The sequence below is a fragment of the Halictus rubicundus genome, chromosome 11 (genome assembly GCF_050948215.1).
Source record: "Halictus rubicundus isolate RS-2024b chromosome 11, iyHalRubi1_principal, whole genome shotgun sequence".
Lineage (NCBI taxonomy): Eukaryota > Metazoa > Arthropoda > Insecta > Hymenoptera > Halictidae > Halictus > Halictus rubicundus.
This window is the reverse complement of record NC_135159.1, coordinates 7849904-7876561: the sequence shown is the minus strand read 5'-3', so window position 1 is coordinate 7876561 and position 26658 is coordinate 7849904. Positions and strand designations below refer to the sequence as shown.

At 33.7% G+C, this 26658-nt stretch overlaps 5 protein-coding genes and 1 long non-coding RNA gene across 14 annotated transcripts; 1 reads left to right on the top strand and 5 right to left on the bottom strand.

Moving 5' to 3' along the window:
- Positions 1-1157: 1157 nt before the first annotated feature.
- Positions 1158-8404, bottom strand: Clc-c (chloride channel protein 3). 3 transcript variants are annotated; one of them, XM_076796239.1, is made up of 11 exons: positions 8221-8404; positions 6803-6912; positions 6540-6723; positions 6106-6449; positions 5815-5976; positions 4961-5248; positions 4094-4276; positions 3811-4025; positions 3031-3591; positions 2449-2826; positions 1158-2174 (listed from the first exon to the last, which is right to left on the bottom strand). In XM_076796239.1, exons 2-11 carry the CDS (start codon positions 6899-6901, stop codon positions 2084-2086), a joined length of 2505 nt encoding a protein of 834 aa, XP_076652354.1. In that variant the 5' UTR covers positions 6902-6912; positions 8221-8404; the 3' UTR covers positions 1158-2083. The 3 variants fall into 3 exon arrangements, with proteins under 3 accessions (XP_076652354.1, XP_076652353.1, XP_076652355.1); XM_076796238.1 differs by having other exon boundaries at positions 6106-6455; positions 8221-8403; XM_076796240.1 differs by lacking the exon at positions 8221-8404 and having other exon boundaries at positions 6106-6455; positions 6540-6692.
- LOC143358787 (uncharacterized) lies at positions 8357-15002 on the bottom strand. 6 transcript variants are annotated; one of them, XM_076796233.1, is made up of 17 exons: positions 13475-13743; positions 12797-13066; positions 12573-12710; positions 12162-12501; positions 12014-12058; positions 11805-11930; positions 11575-11733; positions 11343-11471; positions 11101-11285; positions 10920-11028; positions 10630-10845; positions 10076-10293; positions 9781-10000; positions 9420-9603; positions 9254-9356; positions 9050-9186; positions 8357-8492 (listed from the first exon to the last, which is right to left on the bottom strand). In XM_076796233.1, exons 2-16 carry the CDS (start codon positions 13028-13030, stop codon positions 9076-9078), a joined length of 2517 nt encoding a protein of 838 aa, XP_076652348.1. In that variant the 5' UTR covers positions 13031-13066; positions 13475-13743; the 3' UTR covers positions 8357-8492; positions 9050-9075. The 6 variants fall into 6 exon arrangements, 5 of the variants coding, with proteins under 5 accessions (XP_076652348.1, XP_076652349.1, XP_076652347.1 ...); XR_013083012.1 differs by lacking the exon at positions 9254-9356; XM_076796234.1 differs by lacking the exons at positions 8357-8492; positions 13475-13743 and adding an exon at positions 14871-15002 and having other exon boundaries at positions 8957-9186.
- LOC143358789 (condensin complex subunit 2) lies at positions 13761-16851 on the bottom strand. Its single transcript, XM_076796241.1, has 2 exons — positions 16544-16851; positions 13761-16147 (listed from the first exon to the last, which is right to left on the bottom strand). The coding sequence occupies exon 2, from the start codon at positions 16114-16116 to the stop codon at positions 14086-14088; it is 2031 nt and encodes a 676-aa protein (XP_076652356.1). The 5' UTR covers positions 16117-16147; positions 16544-16851; the 3' UTR covers positions 13761-14085.
- LOC143358790 (uncharacterized) lies at positions 14468-17449 on the top strand. The gene is made up of 4 exons (XR_013083013.1): positions 14468-14529; positions 14619-14759; positions 14895-15023; positions 17170-17449. It is a non-coding gene; the product is annotated as an uncharacterized LOC143358790 (long non-coding RNA).
- Positions 17450-18344: 895 nt separating this feature from the next.
- On the bottom strand, positions 18345-24276 carry LOC143358786 (uncharacterized). 2 transcript variants are annotated; one of them, XM_076796231.1, is made up of 9 exons: positions 23848-24276; positions 22982-23779; positions 21998-22207; positions 21762-21923; positions 21458-21687; positions 20281-21385; positions 19770-19874; positions 19414-19451; positions 18345-19349 (listed from the first exon to the last, which is right to left on the bottom strand). In XM_076796231.1, the coding sequence occupies exons 3-9, from the start codon at positions 22075-22077 to the stop codon at positions 18520-18522; spliced, it is 2550 nt and encodes an 849-aa protein (XP_076652346.1). In that variant the 5' UTR covers positions 22078-22207; positions 22982-23779; positions 23848-24276; the 3' UTR covers positions 18345-18519. The 2 variants fall into 2 exon arrangements, with proteins under 2 accessions (XP_076652346.1, XP_076652345.1); XM_076796230.1 differs by having other exon boundaries at positions 22982-24276.
- A 155-nt stretch (positions 24277-24431) lies between these two features.
- On the bottom strand, positions 24432-25998 carry Csp1 (chemosensory protein 1). The gene is made up of 3 exons (XM_076796229.1): positions 25844-25998; positions 25087-25322; positions 24432-24736 (listed from the first exon to the last, which is right to left on the bottom strand). Exons 2-3 carry the CDS (start codon positions 25307-25309, stop codon positions 24546-24548), a joined length of 414 nt encoding a protein of 137 aa, XP_076652344.1. The 5' UTR covers positions 25310-25322; positions 25844-25998; the 3' UTR covers positions 24432-24545.
- Between the last annotated feature and the right edge of the window lie 660 nt (positions 25999-26658).

Sequence of the window (26658 nt, the reverse complement as noted above, 5' to 3'; positions counted from 1 at the left end):
AGAGCAGAAAGTATAATACTTGCAATAATCACAAACCGAGTTCCTTTTATAACTGGAAAGCTAAAAAAAAAATAAACTATCTATTTATCTATCAATCTACCTGGAAATATATTTTACACTTTCATATATTATCAAATCAAAATTTTATGTGACATAAATATACTTAAAATCTCGCATATATTTTTATGTAATATCTGTATAATTAATGTATTGTAGTAATATCAACTGTGTATATTCATGGCAGGAGTTTATATGATATGCAGATTTTATAATTGTTTATGAAATTATATGTCAGACACAAACAAATTAAAATTAGAATGACACTGATTTTTAAAAATTTAATTTCTATACACATATCCGTATATATTAAAAGTTTCCCGTTGCACACATTGCAAACAATATTGTAAAAAATAGTGTTAATAATGAAATCATTAATTTAACATTATTAAAAGGTAAATCACTAATATTACTAAAAGTAACGTAAATAGTACTACATTTTAAAACATATATCGTTTGGTGTAATCTAAAATACAAATTGCTTTCATATGTATGGATTAGGAATTTATTTTGTTTATTCTCGTAATTACGTCATTTACTATATATATGCAGAAAGTTTATACAACATGCAGATTTCATAATTATTTACTAAACTGTTTTTCTGATCCACAGAAATAAAAAGTTAGACTATTTTGATTTTTGATAAATAAAGTTTATAAATATCTCTCCACTATAAAAATTCCCTGTTACATACATTGTAAATACTATTGTGAAGAATGTAAATCGCTCATATTATTAAAAATAACAAAGTATTATTATATTAAACATATATCATTTGGTATAATCTAAAATACAAATTGCTTTGATATTACAATTAAATTAAAATACTAAATAATTGCAAATATGACATAGGACAGTACTATCTTCACTATCATCATTAGACAGAAGATTTTCATGCAAACTCTCACGTTCAAAGAATTCCTTTCATCGATTACACTTCGTATCAATAAAAATCAAATAAGGATAATATCCAATTTTATATAAAATAAGAATGTTTTAATTTGTATGAACGTTGTCTTGTACTTGAAAAATTTGCATACGCCGTAAGCGCATAAAAATCCATAATCCAATCACCATAGTCGAGCGGTTGTACTAAAAGATTGTAGTGTAAACAATGTATTTATTTTTACATTAGTAGTTCAACATTGGTACATATCCATATAAAGATGCATAGTAACGTCAGTACTCATAACACCCATATGCTCATGCTAATTGCATACGTGCTCGCATACTGTATCTGTATATATACATATTTATACTGAAAATCGACAGCGTCGATCGGAAATTCATTTTTGGTTCGCATTTGAAGATAAGAAAAATCGATCTAACCAACAAGTATCCTATTATACTTTCTAAAATTTCCGTTGCACTCTGCGTCAATCAAAATACTCTATTGTAGCTGTGAGAGTCAGCCACCACCCCTCCGTAGCTCTTTTCAATTATTCAAAAGTTGATTCAAAAGAAATCAACTGAAATGTGATGCTTTCTCTCTATCTTGATTATACCTGTTTGGTTAATTCTAGTCACTTTAAAATCAGAAGTTCGTTTAAAAAATTAAGAGCTCGTTCGCGCTTACATCGACGCATGTGATGTACATGTATTCATACTTCATGTATGAATACCTATCGGAACTCCGAAGCAGTTTATATGATGTAGTACGTCCGAAATAATTTACAAAATAAGTATCTCAGAATTTTTGGTATGTAAATTGTAAATTGAATTTGCTAATTCGACCTACACTCTCGAGATTCAAAAATATTTAAAAAATGCTCTAGCTATTAGGTCCTAGCATAACTTTTCATGCACGCGCGATTTTGTTACACCCACTCGTTAGCAGTATTTTTGATTATTACATTGCAAAAATATATTAATCTTTGAAATTGCAAAGAATATTAGAGAGTTTCATCCCTTTTAGAATTAAAAAGTCGAATGCAGTTGAAAGCAATTCCTTATGGTTTTCTTTTCGGTTCCTACTACATTATAAAACGCTTCTTGCCATTCTCTCTTATAAAGTTTTATATACATCTCAGTTGAACAGTACGGAATTAGGATCTTCGTTGTCGAGCTGCTTCACGTGTCTCAGCACGTCCTTCTTCGTGATGACTCCCAACAGTCGGCTGCAACAGTACTCGTATTATATTGTGTTTGATTTACATTGTAATTAAATTATGCTCGTTATTAAAGTAATTAACAATTGAATTGATTGCAAATTTTAATTGTGTAATTCAGTTACACTCGTGACTGCAGGAAACGGTAATTGAAATGTTTGAATTATGGGATTCAATTACGTCGCAACATTAATTAAATTATTATGTGATTATAGTAGCGCGTAATTAAATTACAATGTAGCTCAATTGCTATGCTGTGAAATAAAATGTTAAAAATACGCACCCATTATGCGTGACAAGTGTCTGCCTCAACCCTAACTTTCTAAACATATCAACAACGGTTTCCATAGGTGTCTGGTCTGTAATAGTAATCGGAGCCATGTCAAGGATCTTCTTCAACTTCAGAGGCGGTGGGGAGTGGTTCTGAATGTTGTTTCCATTGGTGAACAAAACTAACGACTGTCCGGTAATCTCTTCCGTCATGCGTTTAGCATTTGCTATTGCAAGATTCAAATCTCTACGCGACACAAAACCAACGAGATACTGTGACTCCTTTGACACTATCACGGGGAAGCCATTATGTTCCGTTTCCTTCAACAAATTCTCAACATCCTCGACTGTCATAGAATCCTGTGTGAGTACGTGGAGGGCTTCGTTTCGTCTAAAATAAATTTAGATATTTTGAAAAATTATGATACAGTAACATATACAGGTACATAGTTACTAATGATCAGAAAATTTTTAATTAATCATAATGGTTATTTGTAACCAAAATCATTTAAAGAATAAAATTAATTCTTGTGCCACAACTTTCAGAATTTTGGTTATAACAATTATGGTCTCTGGTACTTAGCAAATCATTTACTTAGGCTGCATGACATCGGCAGCGAGGGTGGTGTGTTGAAATTCATCCTTGCTGTCAAGGAACGGGTACCCGTTTAGGTCAATGTGCGCGTCGTAGATGCCCTGCTTCCCAAGAGCGTCGCCGACCCATTTGCTGGCCATGGCTGCAGCCATCAGGGGCACGATGTACCTGACACCCCCAGTTAACTCAAACATAATCACCACTAGGGACACTGTCATCCTGGTGACACCACCAAGGACAGCAGCGGCTCCTACCATCGCATATAACCCCGGAGTTATGCAGTCTACGCCTGTCGAGCATTCTTCACTGAACATCCAAATGTGTGGATAATTGTAGGCGAGTTGCTCCATGCCTATGCCAACTATGCGGCCCATTATGGCTCCAAGGCAAAGCGACGGGATGAACAGTCCGCAAGGTACTTTCATGCCGAACGTAAATATCGTCATGACGAGTTTCAGGATTAATGCTAATACTAGCAGCCATATTGCCTTGTAGACACCGGGTCCAGCTGCCGCTATCTCTATCGCTGACTTTACTGCGGTGAAGTTTCTATTGTAGTCGCTGAATAAAAAAGTAACCACTTGTTAGACCAAGGTCTACCGAATCGTTTTATGCAAGCAACGTATTTGCACAACTTTAACGATTAAGTTTCATCTCATCTGATGTTTAACCATTCTGTCAATTTGACTCACAAGGGGACACGTTGGGTTGCGAAAATGAGGAACGGATGAAGGGTTACAATCTATAAGTATAGTTGATGGTCCATTAAATATTACGAACCATAAAATGTCAGCGTTTGAAACCCCACACTGACTGAACAACAGATAAATGAGTTGACTTGTACTCATTCTAGTATACGGATTTGGATATCCAATCACCGCCGTTGCCACTGTCACTATAAGAACCTCGGTGACCGGGTACTGACCCAACTTCGACGTCTTACGATACCGGCACCAAAACAAGTTTGCCTTGATAAACAAAGTAGCGATCACCCCCTAGAAAACAGAAGAGAAGTATTAAAGTGTCCATTGTATATGACAATGATCTTGGAACAAAAGCTTACTCCGATTATCCCAAGCATGACAAAAGGTATCAGCTCGAAGAATATCCAGGGCTTGTTGTACTCGACGTAAAAGAGCACCGAGTGCTCGTTGCCAAATGGGTTTATCGATCGCAGTATGAAAGCAGCTATTAAAGCGCAGAAGAATGACCGCCATAACGTTTTCAGCGGAAAATAGTAGCTCACCTGGAAAATTAATATATAATTATTGTTTATTTTTCGTAGGAAGAGAGACCTGAAATTCACTGATCGTCATGATAGCTGTTCACTCCATTGCTACGTTACACATCTAAAGTAACAGCATTGAGATAGACAGCTATTAGGTAGCTATTAGGTTGTTGCGTATGAAATATCCGATTTTTAACAGTAGCGCAAGAAAAAAGAAACATTACTTTAAATAAGAAGTACAAGTTTCTTGATTGTATTATGGTGGGAATTGAATTTTTCGGTCGTTCGTATCCATCATTTATAAGACTGTGATCACCATTTTCGAGTTTTTTTCTGGCATCAACAAATAGTGCATTCATTTACCATTATATTTTGACCAAACATCACATAATGCTATCGATACGTTTACTTCTCCATCCACACAAAAAATATACATAACAATCACAGTGAAATAAATTCTATTTAAAATCAAAATTAAATATCTAAATAAAAACTGGTGATAGGACCTTAAGACTATAATAGTATTTCTAGATCAAAGGCTTCATTACATTTGCATTTCACAGTCGAACATTTCATATGTATCAACCTATTATAATTATGAACGCATTGAAAGTCTCTTCTTTCGAGGAGCAGATCATAGCAATGGAAGTATAATTTGGCAAATATATTTATATTATCGTGGTTTGTTTTTCAGATTCTTACTTCTTCAAGACTGAAGAGAACGCCTCCAATTGGAGCACCGAAAGCAACTGATACTCCAGCAGCAGCTGCCGCTGACAAAATCTCTCTCTTTTTAGCTTCGTTCCTACCATATTTTGGGAATAGATAGGAGAATATGTTTCCTATGCAACAGGCTATGTGGACCATCGGACCCTCCTTGCCTAAATTCAAACCTGCAGAGACTGATAGGATCAGACCCACCGACTTGATTATCAACGTCCATTTTCCTAAATATCCACGAATAATGAATCCACTTAGAATAGTTTTTATCTATAACATAAACAACACAGAGTTATTATCCTATTCTATAGTTTCCACTGTCCCTCATATTGTAAGCTTTTCGCGTTTTGACAACCAGTAGATTCCTACAGTTAAAATGTTTCTCTCCTTTTGACTGTGTGAACACATTTAAATGTTAATAATGTTACAAAAAATATATATATTATTGTATCCAGAAAAGTCTATAGAATTGTTGTATCTTGGAAACATTCGCAGTTAAGTAAGAAAAAATTCTTATGGTTAAAAAGGTAGTTTTTCTTTTAAATTATACTTGTAAATAGACACAGCGAACTTTATGCATTTATGGTAAAAATGAGTAGATACAATTTAAAGCAGGAGGTAGATTAAAAGAATTTAAGAGCTTCGATGTATTAGTCCCGGTTTATCAAAATTATTAAAAGAAGGAAGAACTTCCTGTTTGGCGCCTGTTCATTGTAATCGATGTAAACCACTTTTATTTTGCATAAAAATCCGCAGACTACTTATAAGAATCACCCAGCAGTTCTCAAAACGCAAAAGAACTGTTGGACAGCAATTTCTTTTGCATCCATACATACTTCAGGAATACCAGAGCCACAGGCGTATGGAGCGAACATTCTTACTAATGATGCAGACAGGGAAGCAAACAAAAGAGCCCAAGCTATGTAGAACATGTACGAAATCATGTAAGGCCCTGCACCATCTTTCGACTGGCTAAATACTTCTGGCCATGCCAGCCACTGGAACAAACATGAAATAATCAAGCATTAGAAACAAGAGAGAACAAAATCTAACTATCTAACCTATCTACCCTTTCTATTGCACACTTTACTATTCTTTGGCTTTTCCTTCCTACGAAAGAAATATACCTGAGAACAGTTGCCACCATCAAAAGTTGTCTCGTTGTAACTCCAACAACATTGTTCTTTGTTCAACCAAAAAGCTTGGGGACATATACCAAACTTTAGGTCGGTCATCCAGGAGGCACCTATATCTATGATACCTGCTGCAACTCCTGTAAAGAGGCCGACCAATAAAACACACAGCCATCCAGACCACGCATCATGAGCACCCTTGATTAAACCCCAAATGGAATCGTGCTTTTTCTTGACAATGTATCGGTGTCGCATTCTATCTCTGGCAATATCTCTTTGCCAGTCGATTGTGTGGAAATCATCGTATTGGCCAATTCCAGGGATATCATCGGAATCCACTGAAACTGAAACGATGAAGATTAAGGATTCAATGGGAGTAACACTTACGTTAGGAGTTATCCGACACAATCTCGAAAGAAGTCACTCACTGTGAGAGGAAGCATCGTCAATTCGAATACAATTGTCTGAGAAAATAGTATTGTCTCCCTGATGAGAGTTTACGTTGTTGACCTCCAGCATGTCGTCGTCACTGCTCAGATTACTATCGCGTCCAGCAGTTCGATTCTGCGATCGCGCATCCTCTACAAAATGCACATCATCTGAGTTCTCTACCTGTTATGGTAGAAACAAAAATCTTTTACTAATTCTCACTTTCGTCTCTCTCGATTGAAATGATTTCAGGGTAACGTACCTTCGTATCAAGTGATTGGTATGTCGTTAATGTGTTTTGATAATTTTGTGGAAATGTATTGCTCAACAAATTTGTGCCTTTCAGTGGAAACTTCTCCATTGCATCGCAACCTGTGAAGCAAGATTTAATATGACTTGAAAATAATCAATATAAGATACACTATAGAAGAAAAATGGTTTAATCAACTCCTTTGTAGACGGTAAATACAATTTACAGAGTATCTTACGATCACCTTGGACTGTTTTACCTCCAAGCATAGTGAAACTGTACTGCTCTAGAAGAGATTACCATGTTCTTAGTCTGTACATACTTTATATTGGATTATGCTAATGAATAATTCATAATTGCTGCCTGTAGCATTAAATTGTAATCTCTTCATTAAAATTCATTTCGTCACATTCTATATTAATTTGAATAAAATACTAATATAAAAAAATATATAGTTTTATAAAATTACATTAAATTTTTATAATAACTTTGATACTAAGACAATGTTCAATAGATGTATATTTCTATTAGCGAAAATTCACACATTCATTTAATTACTGAATAGAACATATCCAAAATGATTTACAATTTACATTGTGTTTCAATTACATAACAATTTAATTACCACATAAGTACAATATAATTGAAATTATATGACACTAAAAACAATCCTAATCAAAGTTAAATATATTTAAAGTATAATATAGTCAAGATAGAACATAATCGGTAATGTAATTAAAATCGAATCAAATTGAAACACAGTATAATTGAAATCTAACATAAATGAACTTGTTTATAATTACAACCGAACGTAATTGAAATCAAATATAATGTAATTCTGGTTCAATTGCATTGTGCTTTGTAGTTGTACTTGAGGAGCAATTACGAAATACATTGTTCAATTGTAATTGAATTAAATAAGAGATCGGAATTACTTCATAATTATAACTCATAGAGAAAGTTAATTATAATTCCAAAAAACTATGCCACATTTTAATGACAAAGTTGCAAACCATTTCTGTTACAATAATATACACGTAAAAATTATAAATTAATTGTGTGTTCGTATCAGAAGGTTATGCTAATCTGCTAATTTCACGTGATCTAATTGGATTTTTTTGGCTCAGAAAGAAAGATTTTATCATATCACTGAGACTTTTAACAATGACAACAGATAAGAAACAATAACAGACGTACAGACGAAAATTTTTGACGACTCCAATTATACAAGTGAGGTTAGAAACGTCCATGTGAAAGTACGAAAAACCGTTCTTAAAGTGAAAGTTAAGCGAACAAATATTTCACTGGAACATAAAACACGCCTCGATCCGTGTCGAAATATGCAGTGAAAGAATGTTCGTTCTTTGGAGGTTAGGTTCAACACCGTAATTCGAATGGATCAAGATGTTCATTTGCTGTTTCGCACTTACCATTTTTTCAGCCACTGTATTCCTCAGCTTTCCGTTCATAAGTCCCTTTGTTCTTTTTAACAGTTCAGCAACGAAGGATATCGTTTATTTCCATTGAGATGACAATTCCACCGCACAAATATCCTTTTCGACCACGAAGAAACTATAATGGAAATAGGCAAAAGGGACACTTGTCAAAGCCAGTCAAAGCAGATCCCTTCTCTCTCACCTGTTCGGCCTTCTTTCTTCCTTATTTAATTAAAGTGTGTCACCGCGCGCCATCTTTCCATTCCCTGTTGAACAAGCTGTTTCGTTAAATATTTCTACATTCCTCAAAGTATTTTTATTGTATATTTTTCGATATAGAGTAGATCATTTTCTCGATATATTTCGAATTTTATCATTTTCATCATTATATTTTGTACTTTTAATATATATATATATATATATATATATATATATATATATATATATATATATTGAAATTAAAATATTATTTTATTCTGTATTTTCTATGCATTCGAAACTGTTAGTATTATCTTATGTTTCTCTATATTTCTACATAAACCTTAACATTACATATTTTGTTTTATTATTTCGCTTTAAAATATCTTCCCATGACTTTGAGATTATTTTATATGTTATTATTTCGCTTTAAAATATCTTTTCATGATTTTGAGATTATTGTTTGACAATTCTGGTAAAATGCCTGATATTATCTTAAAAGTATTAGGGGTAAAATGAAATTAAAGTATATTGAAAGAGGCCAAAAGATGTTTTCTCTTATTGTCTCTCTTTTGTACATACATTAATGAAAATTCGAAGTGTATGTACAATATATTTTGTAAACCTTTTAATACTGGATCGATTGGAATTTCAAATTCCAGTTTCCATACTTCTCAGTTCTTCTTTTGCTGTTACATTCGCAAAACCTTGATATTTAATAGGGTAGGCCAGCAGATTTCCCTTATTCCAAGTGTAAAGTTCCTGAAAATTAACAAAATCGAATACTCAAATACTCTATCATTTCTTGCTTTTAATTAAAAGGGTTTACCTTTGTTTTGTGATTGTAACTAACGGCCGTAGTTTTATGATAAGGATTTGTGAACGATAAATGAACGGGTATAGTAATATTTTTATAAAGATCGAATGCCAATCTGGAAAAGACCATTATCAAATAGACAATGCGCTTGTTTTTGCTATAGTAAAACTAACTATACCTTATTTTCATGGTTTCTTCGGTGACACTATGAACAGCATAAAGTACTCCTCCGGCAATAAACATTTCTCCAAATTTATGGTGATCAATACTAATGTTCCATGCATATTGAATGTTCATGTTACTAGCATCCATTTTTACTACAACTGTGTTATTCGATGGTAACCCATATATTATCCACAATCCTGTTAAAAAATATATATCTAATGTTCAAATGTATACAAGATTATAAAAAAGTAGTCTATTCTACGAAATCGTTTTACGCAAGAAAGATCTGCATAACTTTAACAAAACTCGAATCTAACGATTTGATATTTTCTGAAATCAGCATTAAAATCTAATTCTACAAGATTGACAATTACCATTTTCATCGACATTGAAATCAACATAATTAAAATTGTGATTGGGCGTGTAGAGATAATTTCTCGTGTTCACTAGTAATCCTGGAAGGTGCAGTTCACATCGTGGGAAGTCCTTATCGCATATATGATCAGAAATCGAGTGTAGATTGAAGCGGAAAATGGAAGACCGATTTATGGGATTGTAAAAGAATGACTTGTTGTACACTATATGCCCATTTCCCTGAAAATAAATAATAAATCATTTGGAATGATTTCATTTCTCGTATAATAAATCGTTAAAAATACTGCAACACACCTGAAACGGATAGGGTAATGCAATGGGATACGAACTGCCATTTTTAAAGTGATCTTTTGACTTGTACTCAAAAATGAAAGAAGTATCATTCTTCCTGGTAACCCAAAGTTTGTCGGAGGAACCATCCATTTTCGAAGATGCGTCATGCATCCAACTTCCATAATGATCATCCATTGTGCCTTTCAAAACTGGCTTTCCTAAAGCTTCTATTACACCATCTGCGGAAATTTTAATGAGTAATTAACACATCAAACTCAAAAAACATTTAAGGGAGAGGCTCAGCTTAAAATAACAAAAATAAGGTGATGTTTATGATTTTTTTGTAAGACACTATGAAGTTGTTCTATTTTAAACTCTCAGGATAATTTATCCCATGCTCAAAAAATGTGTACTAACTTCTTTGTTGAGAAATATGTGATATTATATAAATATTTCAATTTTTTTCCTGAAACTTTACGAATATAATCTGTGTACGTGCTACTATTAGTTAAAGCAAGAGAAAACAATCAATTAAAAGTTTTCAAAGCTCCTCCCTAGTATAGAGTTCAATTGACCTGCCAATCGTGGCGGAAGTCCAGTAAAGTTAACGCTTCTTAGAGGCTGTACGTTTAAATATTCTGCAACGTCTGTAAAAGTGCATCTCAAAACTGGACAAGCTGCGCAAGTCTCGCGTGCTGCACAGAGTTCCTCTAAATCAACGTGTTGTGGTGCTGGATCTCCATAAGCAACATGTTTTCCGCTCTTTAATTTCTCTACGTTCTTTATATCATCTGAAATTATTTAAAATATTAAATTTTTCATTAATTCTCTACTTTGATAATATAGTTCATGATAAGTGTCTAACCATTGACTATAAACAAGCCCTTGGTAATGTCAATATCATTCTTGGCAACGCAATGGTAGGTGCCGTTGTCCGCTAAAGTTATTCTCGTAATTTTCAATCGCATTTTCATCTGAAAAATCATTATAATATTATTCATTGTACATTTATCATTTACCGTATGATATAATATTATTTACATTACCTTATAAATATCTCTCCTATCATAAACCTCTGTTCTGTACTTGTCAGACATTTTCAGTCGACGACCATCGTCACGTTCCCAGTAAAGAATGGGTTCCGGGTGTGCTTCGACTTCACATTCTAGGGTCGCAGTGCCCTGATTGCGTACATGGATTATCTGGTTTCGTATTCGAATGAATGGCGCAACTGAAAAATTACCCTTATTTCAGTAACAATCAGATAAGCTTGCACTGAGATACTCACACTTTACTTGAAGTTTAAACCTCTTCACTGCTCGAGGGGGGACTCCATTGTCAGCTACACAAGAGTACTCTCCCATGTGCTCCCTGTTCACTACGCTGATGTTAAATGTGTGTCCAATAATAGAAGTCACTATACAATAAGTTTCACAAGTATGAATAGAAAGAACAGAAGAGAATGTGAGTGTTTGTAAAAAAATATTTTAAATATCGCTGATTGTCATATTTTGCATTACCATGCCAAGATCCTACAGGTATGACACTACCATCGGTTCTAAACCACTGAATAACAGGTTGAGGCTTTCCACTCGCTGCACATTTCAATCGTATGTTGGTTCCTTCATAAGCTGAAATTAGTCCTGTGGAGTTCGTGGTTGCTGGTAACATTCTATCATCTGAAAAATTTTGGAACAAAGTTGTTGGTCAAAAGACAATTTCTGAATATTTTTTCTGTAAAATTACTCACCTAAAATAGAAGGTGGAATTAACAGATCGTTTACATTATAGTCATTCATGTTCACCTTCCAGGCTGATATCCCTGGCTTGCCATCTTGACCTGGCAAGCCTGATCTACCAGGTGGACCTATTTCTCCTAAAGTTGTTCACATCAACAACGTATCTTTTTTTTGTTTTCACCCATGCGCAATTAGAATGAGGGAAATAAGGTTAAGTTACCACGCAGTCCAGGTGGTCCCTGCGGCCCAATTTGACCTGGCCTTCCTGAAATTAATGTCTCGATTCACTATAATATTCTCTTTACCTCAGGAGGACTTTTTTTTTACACAGGTGTAACAAGAAATATTAAAATTAATAAAGCAGTTACCATCTGTGCCATTTCGACCAGGTCGCCCAGGAGATCCATTCAGCCCTGGTTTACCATTTATCCCTGGATGTCCATCTAAGCCACTACGTCCAGGAATCCCATCGAGACCAGGTTCACCGGGAACTCCATCTCTACCATCAAAACCTGGAGGTCCCAGATCGCCTTTTAACCCACGAGGTCCTGGAGGACCAGTTAAACCTGGTGGTCCCTTTGGACCAGTCATTCCTCGCAATCCTGGAAGACCTGGCTCACCAGGTGCTCCTGGGCTTCCTGGTGCTCCTGGTAGTCCTGGTGTACAGTATTTCATTGAAGACCGACAGAAATTCTCAATTGCGTCAACCTATAGTATTTAAAGCTATTATTAAGACTCTTCTCCTTGGTCTTCTGTAATGTACTTATCGAAAACTAAACCTGGATACGAGTGTCTGCATTTAGCCACACCCAGTCGTGTCCCATGGGAGTAATTGGAGAGGATGCCAAGCCTGATGCTGCTACAGGTGGAGATGTGACTTTCTTGGGCTCTTTTACTGTGTCCTTCTCTTCCCATACCTGGAACACAAGAATAAAATGCAATGAATAGTCACAACTCATACTTTGTGAATCTATTATATATGTGATGTAGTAATAATACATACTCTAGAAGTGTCTAAAACTTTATTATCCTCTGTCACAGGCAACGCACTGTTTCGTTTCCGACGCAACAGTTTTTCAGGCTCTAAAATATCTTGACTGCGTATGATATTGATGTCTGTCTCCACACGAGCCACGTATGTGTAAAGATAAATAGATGTTAAGAACTGTATGAAGAATTGAAATAAAATAAGGAGGAAAAGGTTCCATGGATGCAACATCCTCTGCACTTGAGACATTTTCGACAATTGATTTTCACTTTACATTCCTGCAAACTAATTACATGTTTATTAGTTTTATAATAAGAGGTTGTTATAATCTTTATCAGAGAATAAAATGAAATGAATTCTAAAAAAATGTATGTCGCTAATGTATCAAATAAATTAAACAGAGGGGAGAGTATATAAATTTAACTGATTGGTTACTATCAAGTAATTTAATCTGGGACTAAGCCAGCAAAACATGTATTTCACGTTGGGTTTATCGTCACCAAATTTGTGGTCGATGAAACGAAGCAAACTCATTCGTATGATTTTTATTTTTATAAATTGTATTGAAATTTTAATAAAACATTTGAAAAATTTCGTTAACACTCCAAGTTTGTCGCAATTGGAATTCAATGTTGTAATTAAGATAAACTGTCGGATATTTTGAACATATATCATTACAGAATTATTCCTTACTGAGAAATGCGCGTTAACTATTAACAATAAATAATTGACAAAGCAGAACACTTCTGTATATTGATGTGCATGTCTGAATATCTGTCACTTGAGCCGGCGACCGGTATTATCTTATTGGTAATTACGCATGCGCACTTGTTCATTCCAGGAAAATTTTCATAGAGGCGAAACGCTTGTCGAAATCTGGTGACGTTCGTGACCCCAAAATTTTCGAGAATTAATTTTCACTGCGCATGCGTCTGCAAATAGATTTATCATGAACATAACTTTGGACATAACTTGATTATCGCCGTAACTTCACTTTGTACGGTAGGCCGTACTCGTATACGGGGTTCAAAGTCGTATCTTTATTATTTATTATAGGTATATGGTCTAAGGTTCTGGTATAATAAAAAAATAAATTCTTAATAAAATAAATAGAAGTTCATATTGTCCATTTTATACAATACACGCAAGCATTTTTCTTGCTTTTGTCGTCAGTTTTTAACTGCATAAAAAATACCACATCCAACATGTTGCATCAACAGAGTAATGAATATACATTAAAATAACAACTTATTTAATTACCCCTTACAAATACTACACTGGTATAAAATATAAGGGTTTCTAATCTAGTCTTGTTTTATGATAAGGTCAGACGTGTCATGTGAGGAAGTTATATTCAATAATTTTTCATTTGCTAAATGTAGAAGAGATACAAAGGAGATTGGAAAACTTAATGCTTCTGCGTTACTTTTTGTTAATAATGTTGGCAATATTTTGTGAATTTCGTTGAAATTTTTAGTATCATTCATTTTATCTGAATTCTGCAAACTTTCATTATCTTGTTTGTCACTATCTGTACATAAACATTTCCAAATAGATTGTTTCAATTGTTTCATATCAATTTTTTTCGCACGTACACAATATGGAATATTTGTTTTACTTGCTAATGTAGGCATGTCAACTAAATTAGTACCAGTCAAAGGCTGTGTAGGTACTATACAGTCATTTGTAAATACTGCACCATCATTTTCTTCAGTTTCTTTATATCCATTATCATTCGTTTGGGGACAGTAAGATGATGTGTCATTTTCATTATTATAATCATAATTTTCTACAATGTCAGACAAATGAGTAGTGTTCATCTCATCTGTATTTTTAGATGGTCCTAACAATATTTTTGGATGAAGATACAATTTACTAGCTTGTGCAATATCATAATGTTCATCTGGTGGAAATGTCAATATTTCTTCATTCCATTCCATTTTAGCAGTTCTAGTATGGATTTTAACTTTTGTACTTGGTAAAAAATTAGCTACGCAGCTTTCTCGTGTTTCATGGTCGTAACATAATTCTAATTCCTTCTTTTTCTTATTTGGTGCTTGATGACATTTTTCAACTATTTTACTGTTACCTAATACTTTTCTGATGTTTGTAGGTTTCCAGTGAGATGGACCTCTCCAATGTATATTTAAGCTTTGTTGAACAACTGAATATTCTGAAGGTTTAAATGCTGCAGTGTTAACTAATAGTTGTTGAAAATTTACAATATTTTCTGTTTGACCAGGTAATTTGACACATCTGTCTACATTTTCTTCTTCATTGTTTTTGTTGTCTTCATTGTCTTCATTATCTCCAATGTCAGCATAATCCATACCAGCATATGACTCCCTAGTATCTTGTAACGATGCATTTAAATCAAATTGAAATGTGTTTTCATTAATTTTCTCTGGTTCAGCATCCTCTGGTTCCTCATTTACATCAAAATTTAGAAAATCAAAGTGAAACATAGGTGAACAAATTTTCAGTTCTGAAATATCTTTTATGATTGGAATACTGTCACCAACACCTGTATCTTGTGTTTCTGTACGCATTACCGTATCCACCAAAATATCGTTATATGGATGTGGATAAAAGCCAGACCCTGCATGGCTAGGTAACATAGCTTGAAGCAACCTGTCCGAAGTTTGCAAATCTGATTCCATATTTGTTAAAACAGGCTTTGCAGTTTGAACATTTGTTCTCAAACTTTCCACTGGAGTAAATATTTGTTGTTTCACTCTCTTCTTTTTTGTCTTCTCTTTTGTTTGAACTTCATTATTTGCATTTGTTACTTCAGGTTCTGCATCATTATCTCTTGAGTTTTCAATATCTTTATCTTGTTTGTTTAAACCACCCATCATCTTAAGTATTTCCATATGTATACCATCGACACGAAATCCATAAATTGTAGTGCTTACATCTAAAGACATACTGGCCATTTGTAAATTAGCCATGTTGGAATCTCTGTTTTTAATCATGTATGTCATAAAATCTATCATTTTCAATCCAAATGCATTCTTGAGATTAATCTTATTTCCAGCAGCAAGTTTTATACATTCAGATACATGCTCTACCATTTCCATACTTGACTTATTACTCAAGATGCTAAGTCCTAAAGAACGTCTTCTGTCATTAGTGCTTTCAGCAGTTGTTGATTTTGTATCAATTTCACGGCGACGAGCCAATCGTTCTGCTTCATCATCATTTTCTAATAATGAAAGACGAACATTCGATTGTTGCACCATAAACGATTTTCGTCGCAAAGGCGTTAAAACTGCTGGAGTTGAAAATTCAGCAGCATCTACTAATTTATTTCCCTTAATTTGCTGTCCTTCCATCTTGTTGAATTCCAATTTTTTGTTACTATTACTGAAAAACAAACATAAAACCTGTATAATATTGCTTAACCAGGTAAGTACAGCAGTATTAAATAACTAATATCAATGGTTTTTTCATTTGATGAACACACTAATATTTCTTACAACCGATTGTGGACACATTTACAAGAAATATAAAAAGACATGATTCTTAAAAATTTAAATATTGTTAATTATGAAACGATAAAGATAACATTATGGAGGTTTAGCCGCAATTCATATACAGTCAAGGACAACAATATTCGCACAGTAGAGTAATATAGAAATAAAAAGAGCGGTATTCTTCATACTCGATAAATTGTCTATATTATTAATTACATTAACATATATATGTTTCTACACTGTACAATAACATTAATAGTAACAAATATAATAAAATAAAACTCACCTACAGTCCTCTGTAACTTATAACGATCGAAAATTTGTATAATGCTAATATTTCGCCGCTAATATTTTGTTGTTAAACACAGTGATGTGCAGTGATGTCAGAGTTGTTCGCGCATGCGCGACAATTTTAGCGTCGGTAAAGTAATAGTTTAGCTAAAAGGGGGTACCTCGGTCGCCCCACATAATTTCGCAAAATTTGTTATGATTTGATTTTGAAAAATGAATGTATAACATGTGTATATTAATCAAATATTAATAGTAAAACTCGCACGCTTGTCTCGTCGTCTTGTCTTGGACTCTTCCGGCACTTTCCCGTGCTTTCCCGCCAATAATAGCAGAGAGGATAATCCTCTCTGATAATAGTACCCTTCTACTTTCGCCTTTCGTCACAATATAAATACTTTACTGCACTGGGCGCGCATGCGCGAAAAACCCCGCGTAATATCTCACCACTGGGTATACTGGGTAAATATGATAATTATGAAAGTTACTCTATTTGAACCTTCGAATAACGAATAAAAATTTGTTTATCTTTTCTTCGTTATTAAAAATTTTTATTTAGATAAACATTGTTGAGTGTTAGCCAGACGCGTATTTTTCTTAAAAATGATGTAGGATCTGATCTAGGATAAAGGTTCCGCTCTACCGTGGGTGTGGGATCTGATTCAGGCTAGAATTTAGTGTAAGGGCAGCACTATATCGGAGGCACAAAAACCCCAGGCGTGAGCGCTCTCGTATCCTCTCTGATGCTGTGAATATTCTATTCTATGTCAATACGAAAAGTATATCAAAACAAAACTGTCGAACGCATAATCGTATATACCTGTATCAATACCAATATAACTTGCGGAATTTATTTATAATATCAATTCTGCATTCAATTTGCAACAACTAAAAACATAGTTGAGGTATAAACACTACTTATTAATGGCTAAAAAAATTGTCCAAGATTTTTAAAGTTATGTTTCGAAAATATAGTCACAAATCAATTTTTCAAAAGCACTTACACTCAGTTATTCATGATAAAATCAGTCATGAGATTTTGGAATTACATTTTACAAAATATAGACACAAATCAATTTTCTAAATTAATTTAACACCAAATACCTTAACCTGTTAACTGTTTTAGTTTCATTTTAAGAACGTGCACTTGCGTGCTCAATTATTTTCAAGCTAGCATTATTTTTGTACTTTTTTGATACTATACCGTGCACTCTCTTAAATTTAATAACAAATGCAAATTTTTTCCTACTTAACGAGTATACTAGTCGTTAGATAAAAAATACCATCTTTTCATGCAAGTATACTCGACATAAACAGTTAACGTCTAACACCACCAAATTGTACTAAACTAAATATTTTTATTCTGAAACAGATGAATAGAATACAGTGTGTTGCACGTGTGTTGAAACTTACCTGCAGACAATATTCAAGTTCAACGAAATTGCCTCCCGAACTTGTTATACCGTTAAATAAAGAAATGATTATCTGTTGGCACCCAGAACGAGAATTTCCATACGAATATTCATTGCCTCTACCAGAAGAGAAAGAAATTCCATCGAATTCTGTCTTGTGCATCGGTAAAAAGGAGATATCAAAAGTTTTCTATAAGGAGCGTAGAAACGATGTAATCGAAAAACTTGCCGAAATAACTTATACAACGAAACACAAGTGGTATCCAGAGGGCAAAAGGAAGAGGAGAAAAAGAAGTACAGATCCAGAGAGGACATACTTATAAAAGTATTCGAGTAGTAGTATATTTTGTTAAAATTTCAAAACTATAAAATTATTAAATGAACGAATAATATTTCGAAAAAATAGCTTGAGATTTATTTATTCCTTTTTATATTATTGCACTTAATTATCATTATTAGCACAGCTAAAACTTCATATGCACGTAAATATGATCATACATCAGTTATTCCTTAATATACAATATACACAAGCTCTAAAACTTTTCCTATATATAACTTTGTTTTATAGATTATGGGGAAGTATTTGCCTCTCGCCTTCATGTAAAAAAATCTGCATTGCTTGATGCAGTAAATACCTTCCGAAATTGCATTTTTCTTTTGTACACCATGTCGCTGCTATTCCATAGTAGTCTCCATTTTTACAGTTCTTTAATAACTTTATTCCCAGAGCATCAATCATGGCGGCTTCACGAGTGTAAGCTTCCACAGGGATAACATTTTGAAACACATGGAGACAAACAACTCCATAACCCGCGTTCCAAATGTTCAAGATTTTTTGTACCTTCGCATTGTCTGAACTCTCTGTTGACACCCATGCTTCGAAAGCATCTTTAAGGTGAGAATACGGTCTGTTACGCGTACCTTTACCTACATAGAATATAGCAGACAGAAATGTGGTCCAAACTTCGGACTTTGTCATAGTTTCTGCACGAGAAGGCAAATCCCTTGTAACTCGTGGATCCAATAGTAAATAATTAAAACAAGTCTTGTTTAATCCTTCCCTCCATTTCCTAGAAGGATCCACAGAGCAAAACTCTTTAAAAACAGTCTTCTCAATAATTTTATATCGTCCCAAATTATCCACCCAGTTTCCATACGTTAAAGAAGATTTAATTTCAAAATTACTATTGTCTCTGTAGGAATAGGCACTGGGAAGAATCGTTCTATCACACGATTGTTTTAGTTCTGTTTCTAAACGTATCAGTCTTTTTAAGTATAATTGCTTCGTTGTGTTGATTATTGGCCCTGGTCTCTCGCCCAGATTAATTAATTTCCTTCGTAGCTCTTCATTCGATATGAATAGATCCATTGATAAGTTTAATCTCTGAGGCCCTAAAAATAATTTCAATGATCACTCTGTATACAATTAGAACGAAATCAATTTGGTGAACCTTACATGAAACATTGGTCATAACAAAATCTTCTCCTGATTCACTGCAATCAGATCAAATCAAATCAAATCAAATCAGTAACAATTCTTAACACATTGCGTACGGGTTACGAGATATCTCGTTTTAATGTTTTCTTATACGCGTGTGTCGACGACTCGACGAAATCAAAATAACTTGATCCGTAGTTAAACTGTAAAAATGTCTACATAACAGAGATATAAAGAATATATAGTAATATTTAAGGATTTATAAATGTGAATTTGAAAAAGTGCTTGTATGCATTGTAGTTAAGTTTGTCTGGCGCGCTCAAAAATGTTCCGGCTCTATCATTTTTGTCATTTTTCTTTTACTCATAACTTACCAAGGAGGTATTGTGTAAATTCTGCGTTCTAGAAAAGCTATATTTTCCTCTGAATCATCATACCTATATTCTTCTTGCACACTGATAAACGACTGCGATTTGAAACTAAAAATGATTACTTTATTAATCTTTGGTTAACTGGTTTGGACGTTAACATCTATTCTTATCTGGGCTTAAGATGAGCCGATTAATATGTTACAGTGAAAGACACTCCCATAAACACGCTTAACAATTTGACTACAGAGTAGATCCTGCTTATCTGATAGTAAAAGACAAAAAATGTAGCCGCAACCGTATATATTATATGCTCGACTTCTATGTTCAACATTTCCACGTCACAGTTTTCCGTATACAGGGTGTTTCACAAAAAGTGATAAAAGTCGATATCTTTTAGCCTAGATTAATTTGTAAGTGTGTTTATACGAATTTCGCTCACTGTATCTATTGATATAGCGTTCAGGTAGATAGAGTGTTAATTTCAACAAGCAGTTCAGTGAATACTTGAAATTACCTCGACGAGAGTACATTGTAATTTTCTCTAAAACTGTTAGAAGTGTCGTTGCTTTTTAATTCCTCTAAATACTTTTCTTGGAAGCTTTCGTTTACTTTCAAACTATCTGTCTTTCTTCCAAAACAAACTGATTCTTTAATATCTAAATTTTCTAAGTCGCATAATTCATCGGCTAAACCTTTCAATTTATATTTGTCATTAAAGTGTGGACTTATTGGCACATCGTCATCGTATAATTTCATTGCCAGATTTTTGCTAATATTTTTAGTAAACTTATAAGGCGATTTAGGATGACGATTTTCATCTGGCGACAAGGAATTCGTTGAATCAGGGCTCGTATTCTCTGACGAAGTCAATACATCATTCTTTCTAATTTTCCTGTACGAAGAATACTGCCTGTAGAAGCGTTTCCTTCTCGGCGTAGATCTCGCGATCTCTTTTCCAAAATTAAACTCATCTGATCTGAACGATCCAGTTCTCGTCATACATGGCGTATACGTTTTAAATTTCGATTCTCTATTTAATATTTTAGGTGATAAGTATCTCTGTTCTTTTTCTACCGTTTTTCCCATTAGAAAATTCGGTGACTTGCTTATGATAGGATCGCTCGGATTCTGCAGAGGACTCAATGGGATTTTGTTAATATTATTTTGTCCTAATATTCTGCGCCTATATCGTGGTGTAACACACCGCTTCTTTGTCTTAGTTTTCAATGAGAATTTATCTTGTGTATCGTAAACTAGATGGTCGTTTAAGTTCAGTACTGACAATGGACTCGTATCGCACCGACTGTCCCTCTCCTGTTTGTATTCGTTATTGATATCCACTTCTTTAGAGTTCGAATTTAATGAATTCGATAGTTGATTAATTATTTGATTAAGTAAGCATTTCTCTTTGTCCATTTCTTCGCGAAGTCTGTGTTCTGCATCTTTGATGTCTGCCTGGTCATCATTGATGCTGTTGTCACTGAAGTAAAAGTTGCCCCTCATATCAGAAATTCTGTTTTCCTCATTTATTTGAAATTCTTCCCATATATCTTCTTTATCAGTATTTAACGGTGCAGTGTACTCTGCTACCATGTCCCCAGTATTAACAAGAAGCTTATCTGTTGCACAGAAAACAAAAATGTAAATCGTATTAATGCTATTGTATGTTTATGTTTTGCCGGTCAACATACTGAATGTTATTTTATGTTTCGTTGGCTTGACTTCTTTCGTGATGTTTTCACAATATTTTCCAAGCATTGTGATAGCTCCATAATATTTCCCATCAAATGCATAGTGAAATGGACTGCGCCCTTCGTAGTCTAGACAAACAGCATCACCACCATTCGCCAGAAGTAGTTCTAATACTGCTACTCTGCCCCATGCTGCTGCTACATGAACTGGAGTTAGTCCATCTATGGATCTTTGAAATTCAAAATTTAAGTATATTAGAACAAACTATTTTACATCTGTTCACCTAATTATATAGTTACTTACTTAACATTTGGATTTCCTCCGTGACGTAAGAATAACTTGGTCACTTCTTCTGCAAAGGCCTCCGAATCATTACCTATTACCAAGTGAAATGGCGTTACTCCGTACATAGGTATCAATGTATTAGGGTCTGCTTCTTTATTTAGAAGTAGAGTTGTTACTTGCCTGTTACAACATGAATTAAATGCAAAATAAAAATAGAAGTCTGTTACAAAATAAAACTAAGAAAAACTCCTTACGTTATATTATTGTCTTCCAAACCATCGCAAAGCGAAGATGCCAAAAAAAGGCATCCTTTTGATTTTGACATTGACGACATATTTTATATTCCTCTGGATAGGTACAAGCTATATTAATTTTCCCAATATTGTAACTGTGTTTTATGAATTACTCTAATATGTTTACTTTTCATAATAATTACATGTATAGAATTCATCGATTTCATGCTCCTAAAAAATAATTTAATTGATTAACAACATATCATAAATACACGAAAAAATTATATTACAATTATATTAAAATTATATCTATTAATTATAAATATATGAACTTTAAATGTGATCTCTTCCAGCATTTCTATACATTTGAAAGAAAATGTATGGATATGTATGTTTGCAAACATAAGTGCCTATCCTGTATACCCCGACTTACGTCGTTTATTTTGGAACCAAGTAGTATGTAAGTCCAGGACCCCACTGTATATTAGGGTGGTCTTGACTTTTCGACTTTCGATTTTTTCTGGTCTTACTCCCCAAAATTGTGAAACTTGGTTACAAAATGATGTGTACAAAATTTGAAAGCAATCAGACAACGGGAATACATGCCGCATTTGCGTTAAAATTTAAAAATTTTTATGATTTCATTTAATTTTGACCCCTATGGCTCACGACTACCCAGACAGATTATAAATAGACGAAAAAATTGTTAGATCATATATTTTTGAATTTACGCGATAAACACATGAATTAATATATTTTTAGCAGTCAAAAGATTAGAAAAGATAAACTATTTTTTCTTTGATTGCCAATTCGCGCAAACGAACATTTTGAAAATGTAAACAAAACCTGTCAGAGAGCAAGGCCATAATGATTCCATAATTTTGTGTGTTATAACTTGTTATCTGTATAAAATGCAATATTAATGAAATACTTAAATAAAATTAAGGTTAAATAATTTGCAGAAGATACATTATTTTTCTACTTTTAATTTAAAAACGGTATTACCTTCTAACGTCTTAGCCACTTATTCACACAGTTTAAACTATCAAATCACCATTTACCACATGACCACAATCACAAGTAGTGTGCAAGCATAAACTATGTACATGATACATAGTCGTATCAAAGAGTTTTATATTCGTCAAAATCTGCAATACCGACGCGTCAAGCAACGTTACCGCCATATTTGCAACCGGACGATTCAAACGTTAAAAACAATTTCTCGTAATATTTATTACTTTAATAAAGTTTTTCATTTAGCAAAATTTGACAATGTCTGTAAGAACTGTTAATTTGGTTGGTTCGAATGGTAAATGTTAATAAGTCCGTTCGAAAGCTTCAGTAAAGCTCTCTTTTTTTTTATTTCTCTTTTCTTTCTCATCTTTGCGGACCGTGTCGTGTAAGGATTTATCTATGCATGTTTTAAACTCAGCGACTTCGTTTGTGCAGCTTAAACTGTCTTCTTTATTATCTCCCAAGCAAGCAGTCACCTTTAAGTAACATATTTTAATTTTCCAGTAAGTATAAGTATTTAATGACACACAAAATTAAAGATAATGAAAAATATTAATTTTCGTGATTGCTTATAGTTTTCGAATGAATAGATTCTTACTCTGTCCGTCTCGAAAGAGCAATATCGTTCAGACTGTGTGGGCAAGTACATGCTACTGAGACTTGTAATGAGACTGTCTGCATTACGTGTATTTAAACCATACTTTTTTGAATGTTCATCGTCGATTGTAGCCAATTTGTTGATCCATTCGTTCTCACATTCTTCGAAGTTTACTACTTTTTTGGCCGCCACTATGTTTTGAATAAATCACTTTTATTTAGACTAAATAAATAATTAATGGCTAATTCGTGATTATTACCATTTTTTAATCCATGAACAACAGCTTCGCTGACTTGTATCACATTATTCGCTCCCAACGGTTTGTCTAACGATTTTTTATTAACTTTTAAAGATTTATAGTCTTCAGACGCCATAATCTTTCGCTAGGCGTTTCTAATAATTAAACATCGTTAAATCCATTAGTAATTTATACGTACTGACGTCATTTGTAGTCGTTGTACGAAACGTTAAGAATTTGTACGCTTTCGGTTCGTCATTTTCGGCAAAAGTTGCTAAAAATTGGTGATCGTTTTCATAGCAAACAAGACGCGAAGTTGGTCCGAATGAAACGCAGCGAAAAATTTATATATCGATTAAATTATTTTCCATCCTGAAAGTATTACTATAAAAATAATATAGCTGTATTTACAGCAGTGTCGTCGGATGGGGGGTGGGAGCACGAATTGAGGGGAAACAGTTACCCTCTCTCTGCCAGTACTGAGAAAGGGAAATTAGAGTGGGGGGACAAGTCTTGATCTGGCGACACTGGAATAGGTATAAGTATTCCGATAAAATTGAAAAAATTGTAGGAATAATGTGGAAATGATTTACAATTTTAACAAATTTTTGGATTTGAATAATTGATAGTTTATTATTATCCAACGAGGATGCGGGAGTATAGGAATTCTACTATAAAATTCTGTGAGCCACTATTCCTGCTCAAATAGGCGAATGAAATTATTGTTGTTGTTGTTGTTTCTGCTTCTTCTTCTCAGCCTTTTCCTTTGCCTTATTCAAGGACCTCTCGACGATGGTCTTCCAGATTTCCGGCTCATTCTCCGTGTACCACGCCACAACTTTGTCGAAAAATTCCACTTGCTTCGCTGTGCACTTTTTGCACTTCGTTGTGAAGGCATCCGGAAAACGCTCTGCAATTTATTTATACAATTAATTTTCTTCGATTTCAACGTACGAACCACCTTCACCTTCTTTTATTCTATGTCAGTAAATCATTAATGTATAATTAGTATATTAGTACATATTAGTAAATACATAAAATCAATTTTTATTTTGTTCCAGTTTGTTGCAATACAGGTAGAAAAATTTTATTTTGCATCAATATCCGCAGCCTACTAATAACAATTAACAATGGTTAATTGGACGTTAAATAATTGATTTTTAAAAAAATTATTCTGCCAATTTCCACGCTCATGTATTCAAATGTAATTGGACACATTTTCTAAAAAGTGTTTTTATATTTATATTCAGAGAAGATTACCTTTGAAATATACAGACTCCGGTGTGGCGCACGGTCCTTGGTCCATGAAACATTTTTCGTACTGCTTTCTGAGTTTTTCGTTCTGCAGGATATCATCGACATCGATATAATCATATTTCGAAGTATATCTCTCCTCCGATTCCTCTTCTTCCTCCGCGAACGTCACTGCCAAAATCGCCGACATCGCGAACATCATAAATAGTAAAGCCTTCCAAGAACGCATTTTGTATCTCGAACTGTGACAACAAAAATTATGGCTCTATTATTTCGTAATTCAATGTATGTTAGACTGATTGAAACAATGACTATTAATTCATAGTAACTAACTAATTTTCATGATTTCCGTCATAGAGTGAAAGGACAGATAAGCAAAGAATATATAATATTACAATGAAATAATCATATCTTAAATAGCGAGTCTTGATATTAAACGAAATAAAGACACGGTATTTTAGTTTTAATTAATTATTGGATTTAAAAAGAGGTCATCTGTACGAAATCAATTTCTAAATGAGGATAAAATAATAATTAAAGTAACAAAATAAAAAAGGAAATAATAATAATAAATAATTAAAAATAATAATAATAAAATAACAATAATATTTATATCACAGGGTATTCAAAAATTCTATAAAGTTAAGAACTTTCTCTCCACTTTGCACACGGATGACTGAAACTTTAAACAATAAACGATAAACGTCGCAAAATGATCGAGATTTTATTAAACTAAAGAGGATGACATAAGAAACGTATTTACTTAATTTCGATTCCTGCGAAAAAAATTATCTCGCTGATGTATGCGGCGTTGTATCGATCAGGTTCACTACTATAAACACCTGTGGAGGATTTTCTTATTTATAGGTGAAGCGTCCGATAAATTGAAGGAAATCTCTTTCGATCTATTAGGATTAATTACAAGCTAGAGATGGAAATGATGCGTGACTTGTATGATCTAGTATTGTGTAACAAACGCTGGAACACTATAACTATTGTTTTGATAGGTTCTCATCAAAGTTGAGATTAAAGATCTTCTAATTCTAGTATACATAAATTTAATTGTTGGGAAATTGGCGAAACACATCATAGTACTTTTATTATTTGTTTTATTACTATAACATTCGAAAATGACTTTTTATTAATTAAAAGCACTTCATTTGGATTTTCGTTTAAATAGTTTTTTTTTTGTATTTTTAACGTTGCTTTAACGTTGTTTAGGATTTGAACGCAGTAATTTGATCTTGAGTTGTGCGCTGAGCGGCCATATATTTCTGTGTAATAACAGCCTGAGCGTGCTATTGTTCGATTCCTGCGTTTGAATCGGTTTTCGCTTGTTGCTACCGAATGCCCGCCCAATTAGATTCGAACGAGCGGCTTCAGCACGGTTTCAGCCCGCGGGCCAATTGCGGCCCCCAAATCCGGAAATGTGAGAGAATTTATAGAGATAATTTACATTTAAAAAAAAATATAAATTTTATTTTTAATCTTATTAAGCTTGTTTTTCATCTTCTCAGTTGAAAACGACAACTGCACAAGTCACACACTTCAGATTGATGAATTTATTATTTCTTTTCT

Excerpts from the sequence above, each read along its gene's own strand:
- Clc-c (XM_076796238.1), bottom strand. The coding sequence starts at position 6,901 with ATGGAGAAGTTTCCACTGAAAGGCACAAATTTGTTGAGCAATACATTT. Across the intron at positions 6,724-6,802 it reads ACCAATCACTTGATACGAAG|GTAGAGAACTCAGATGATGT; the intron begins GTACGTTACCCT and ends CTACCATAACAG. Across the intron at positions 3,592-3,810 it reads TCAAACGCTGACATTTTATG|CGACTACAATAGAAACTTCA; the intron begins GTTCGTAATATT and ends TTTTTTATTCAG.
- LOC143358787 (XM_076796234.1), bottom strand. The coding sequence starts at position 13,030 with ATGTCTCAAGTGCAGAGGATGTTGCATCCATGGAACCTTTTCCTCCTT. Across the intron at positions 12,059-12,161 it reads TGGTCGAAATGGCACAGATG|GAAGGCCAGGTCAAATTGGG; the intron begins GTAACTGCTTTA and ends CATTAATTTCAG. Across the intron at positions 10,001-10,075 it reads CATTACCCTATCCGTTTCAG|GGAAATGGGCATATAGTGTA; the intron begins GTGTGTTGCAGT and ends ATTTATTTTCAG.
- LOC143358789 (XM_076796241.1), bottom strand. The coding sequence starts at position 16,116 with ATGGAAGGACAGCAAATTAAGGGAAATAAATTAGTAGATGCTGCTGAA.
- LOC143358786 (XM_076796230.1), bottom strand. The coding sequence starts at position 22,077 with ATGTCGTCAATGTCAAAATCAAAAGGATGCCTTTTTTTGGCATCTTCG. Across the intron at positions 21,386-21,457 it reads GAAACATAAAATAACATTCA|ATAAGCTTCTTGTTAATACT; the intron begins GTATGTTGACCG and ends TCTGTGCAACAG. Across the intron at positions 19,350-19,413 it reads TGTTATGACCAATGTTTCAT|GGCCTCAGAGATTAAACTTA; the intron begins GTAAGGTTCACC and ends AATTATTTTTAG.
- Csp1 (XM_076796229.1), bottom strand. The coding sequence starts at position 25,309 with ATGCGTTCTTGGAAGGCTTTACTATTTATGATGTTCGCGATGTCGGCG. Across the intron at positions 24,737-25,086 it reads GGAGTCTGTATATTTCAAAG|AGCGTTTTCCGGATGCCTTC; the intron begins GTAATCTTCTCT and ends AATAAATTGCAG.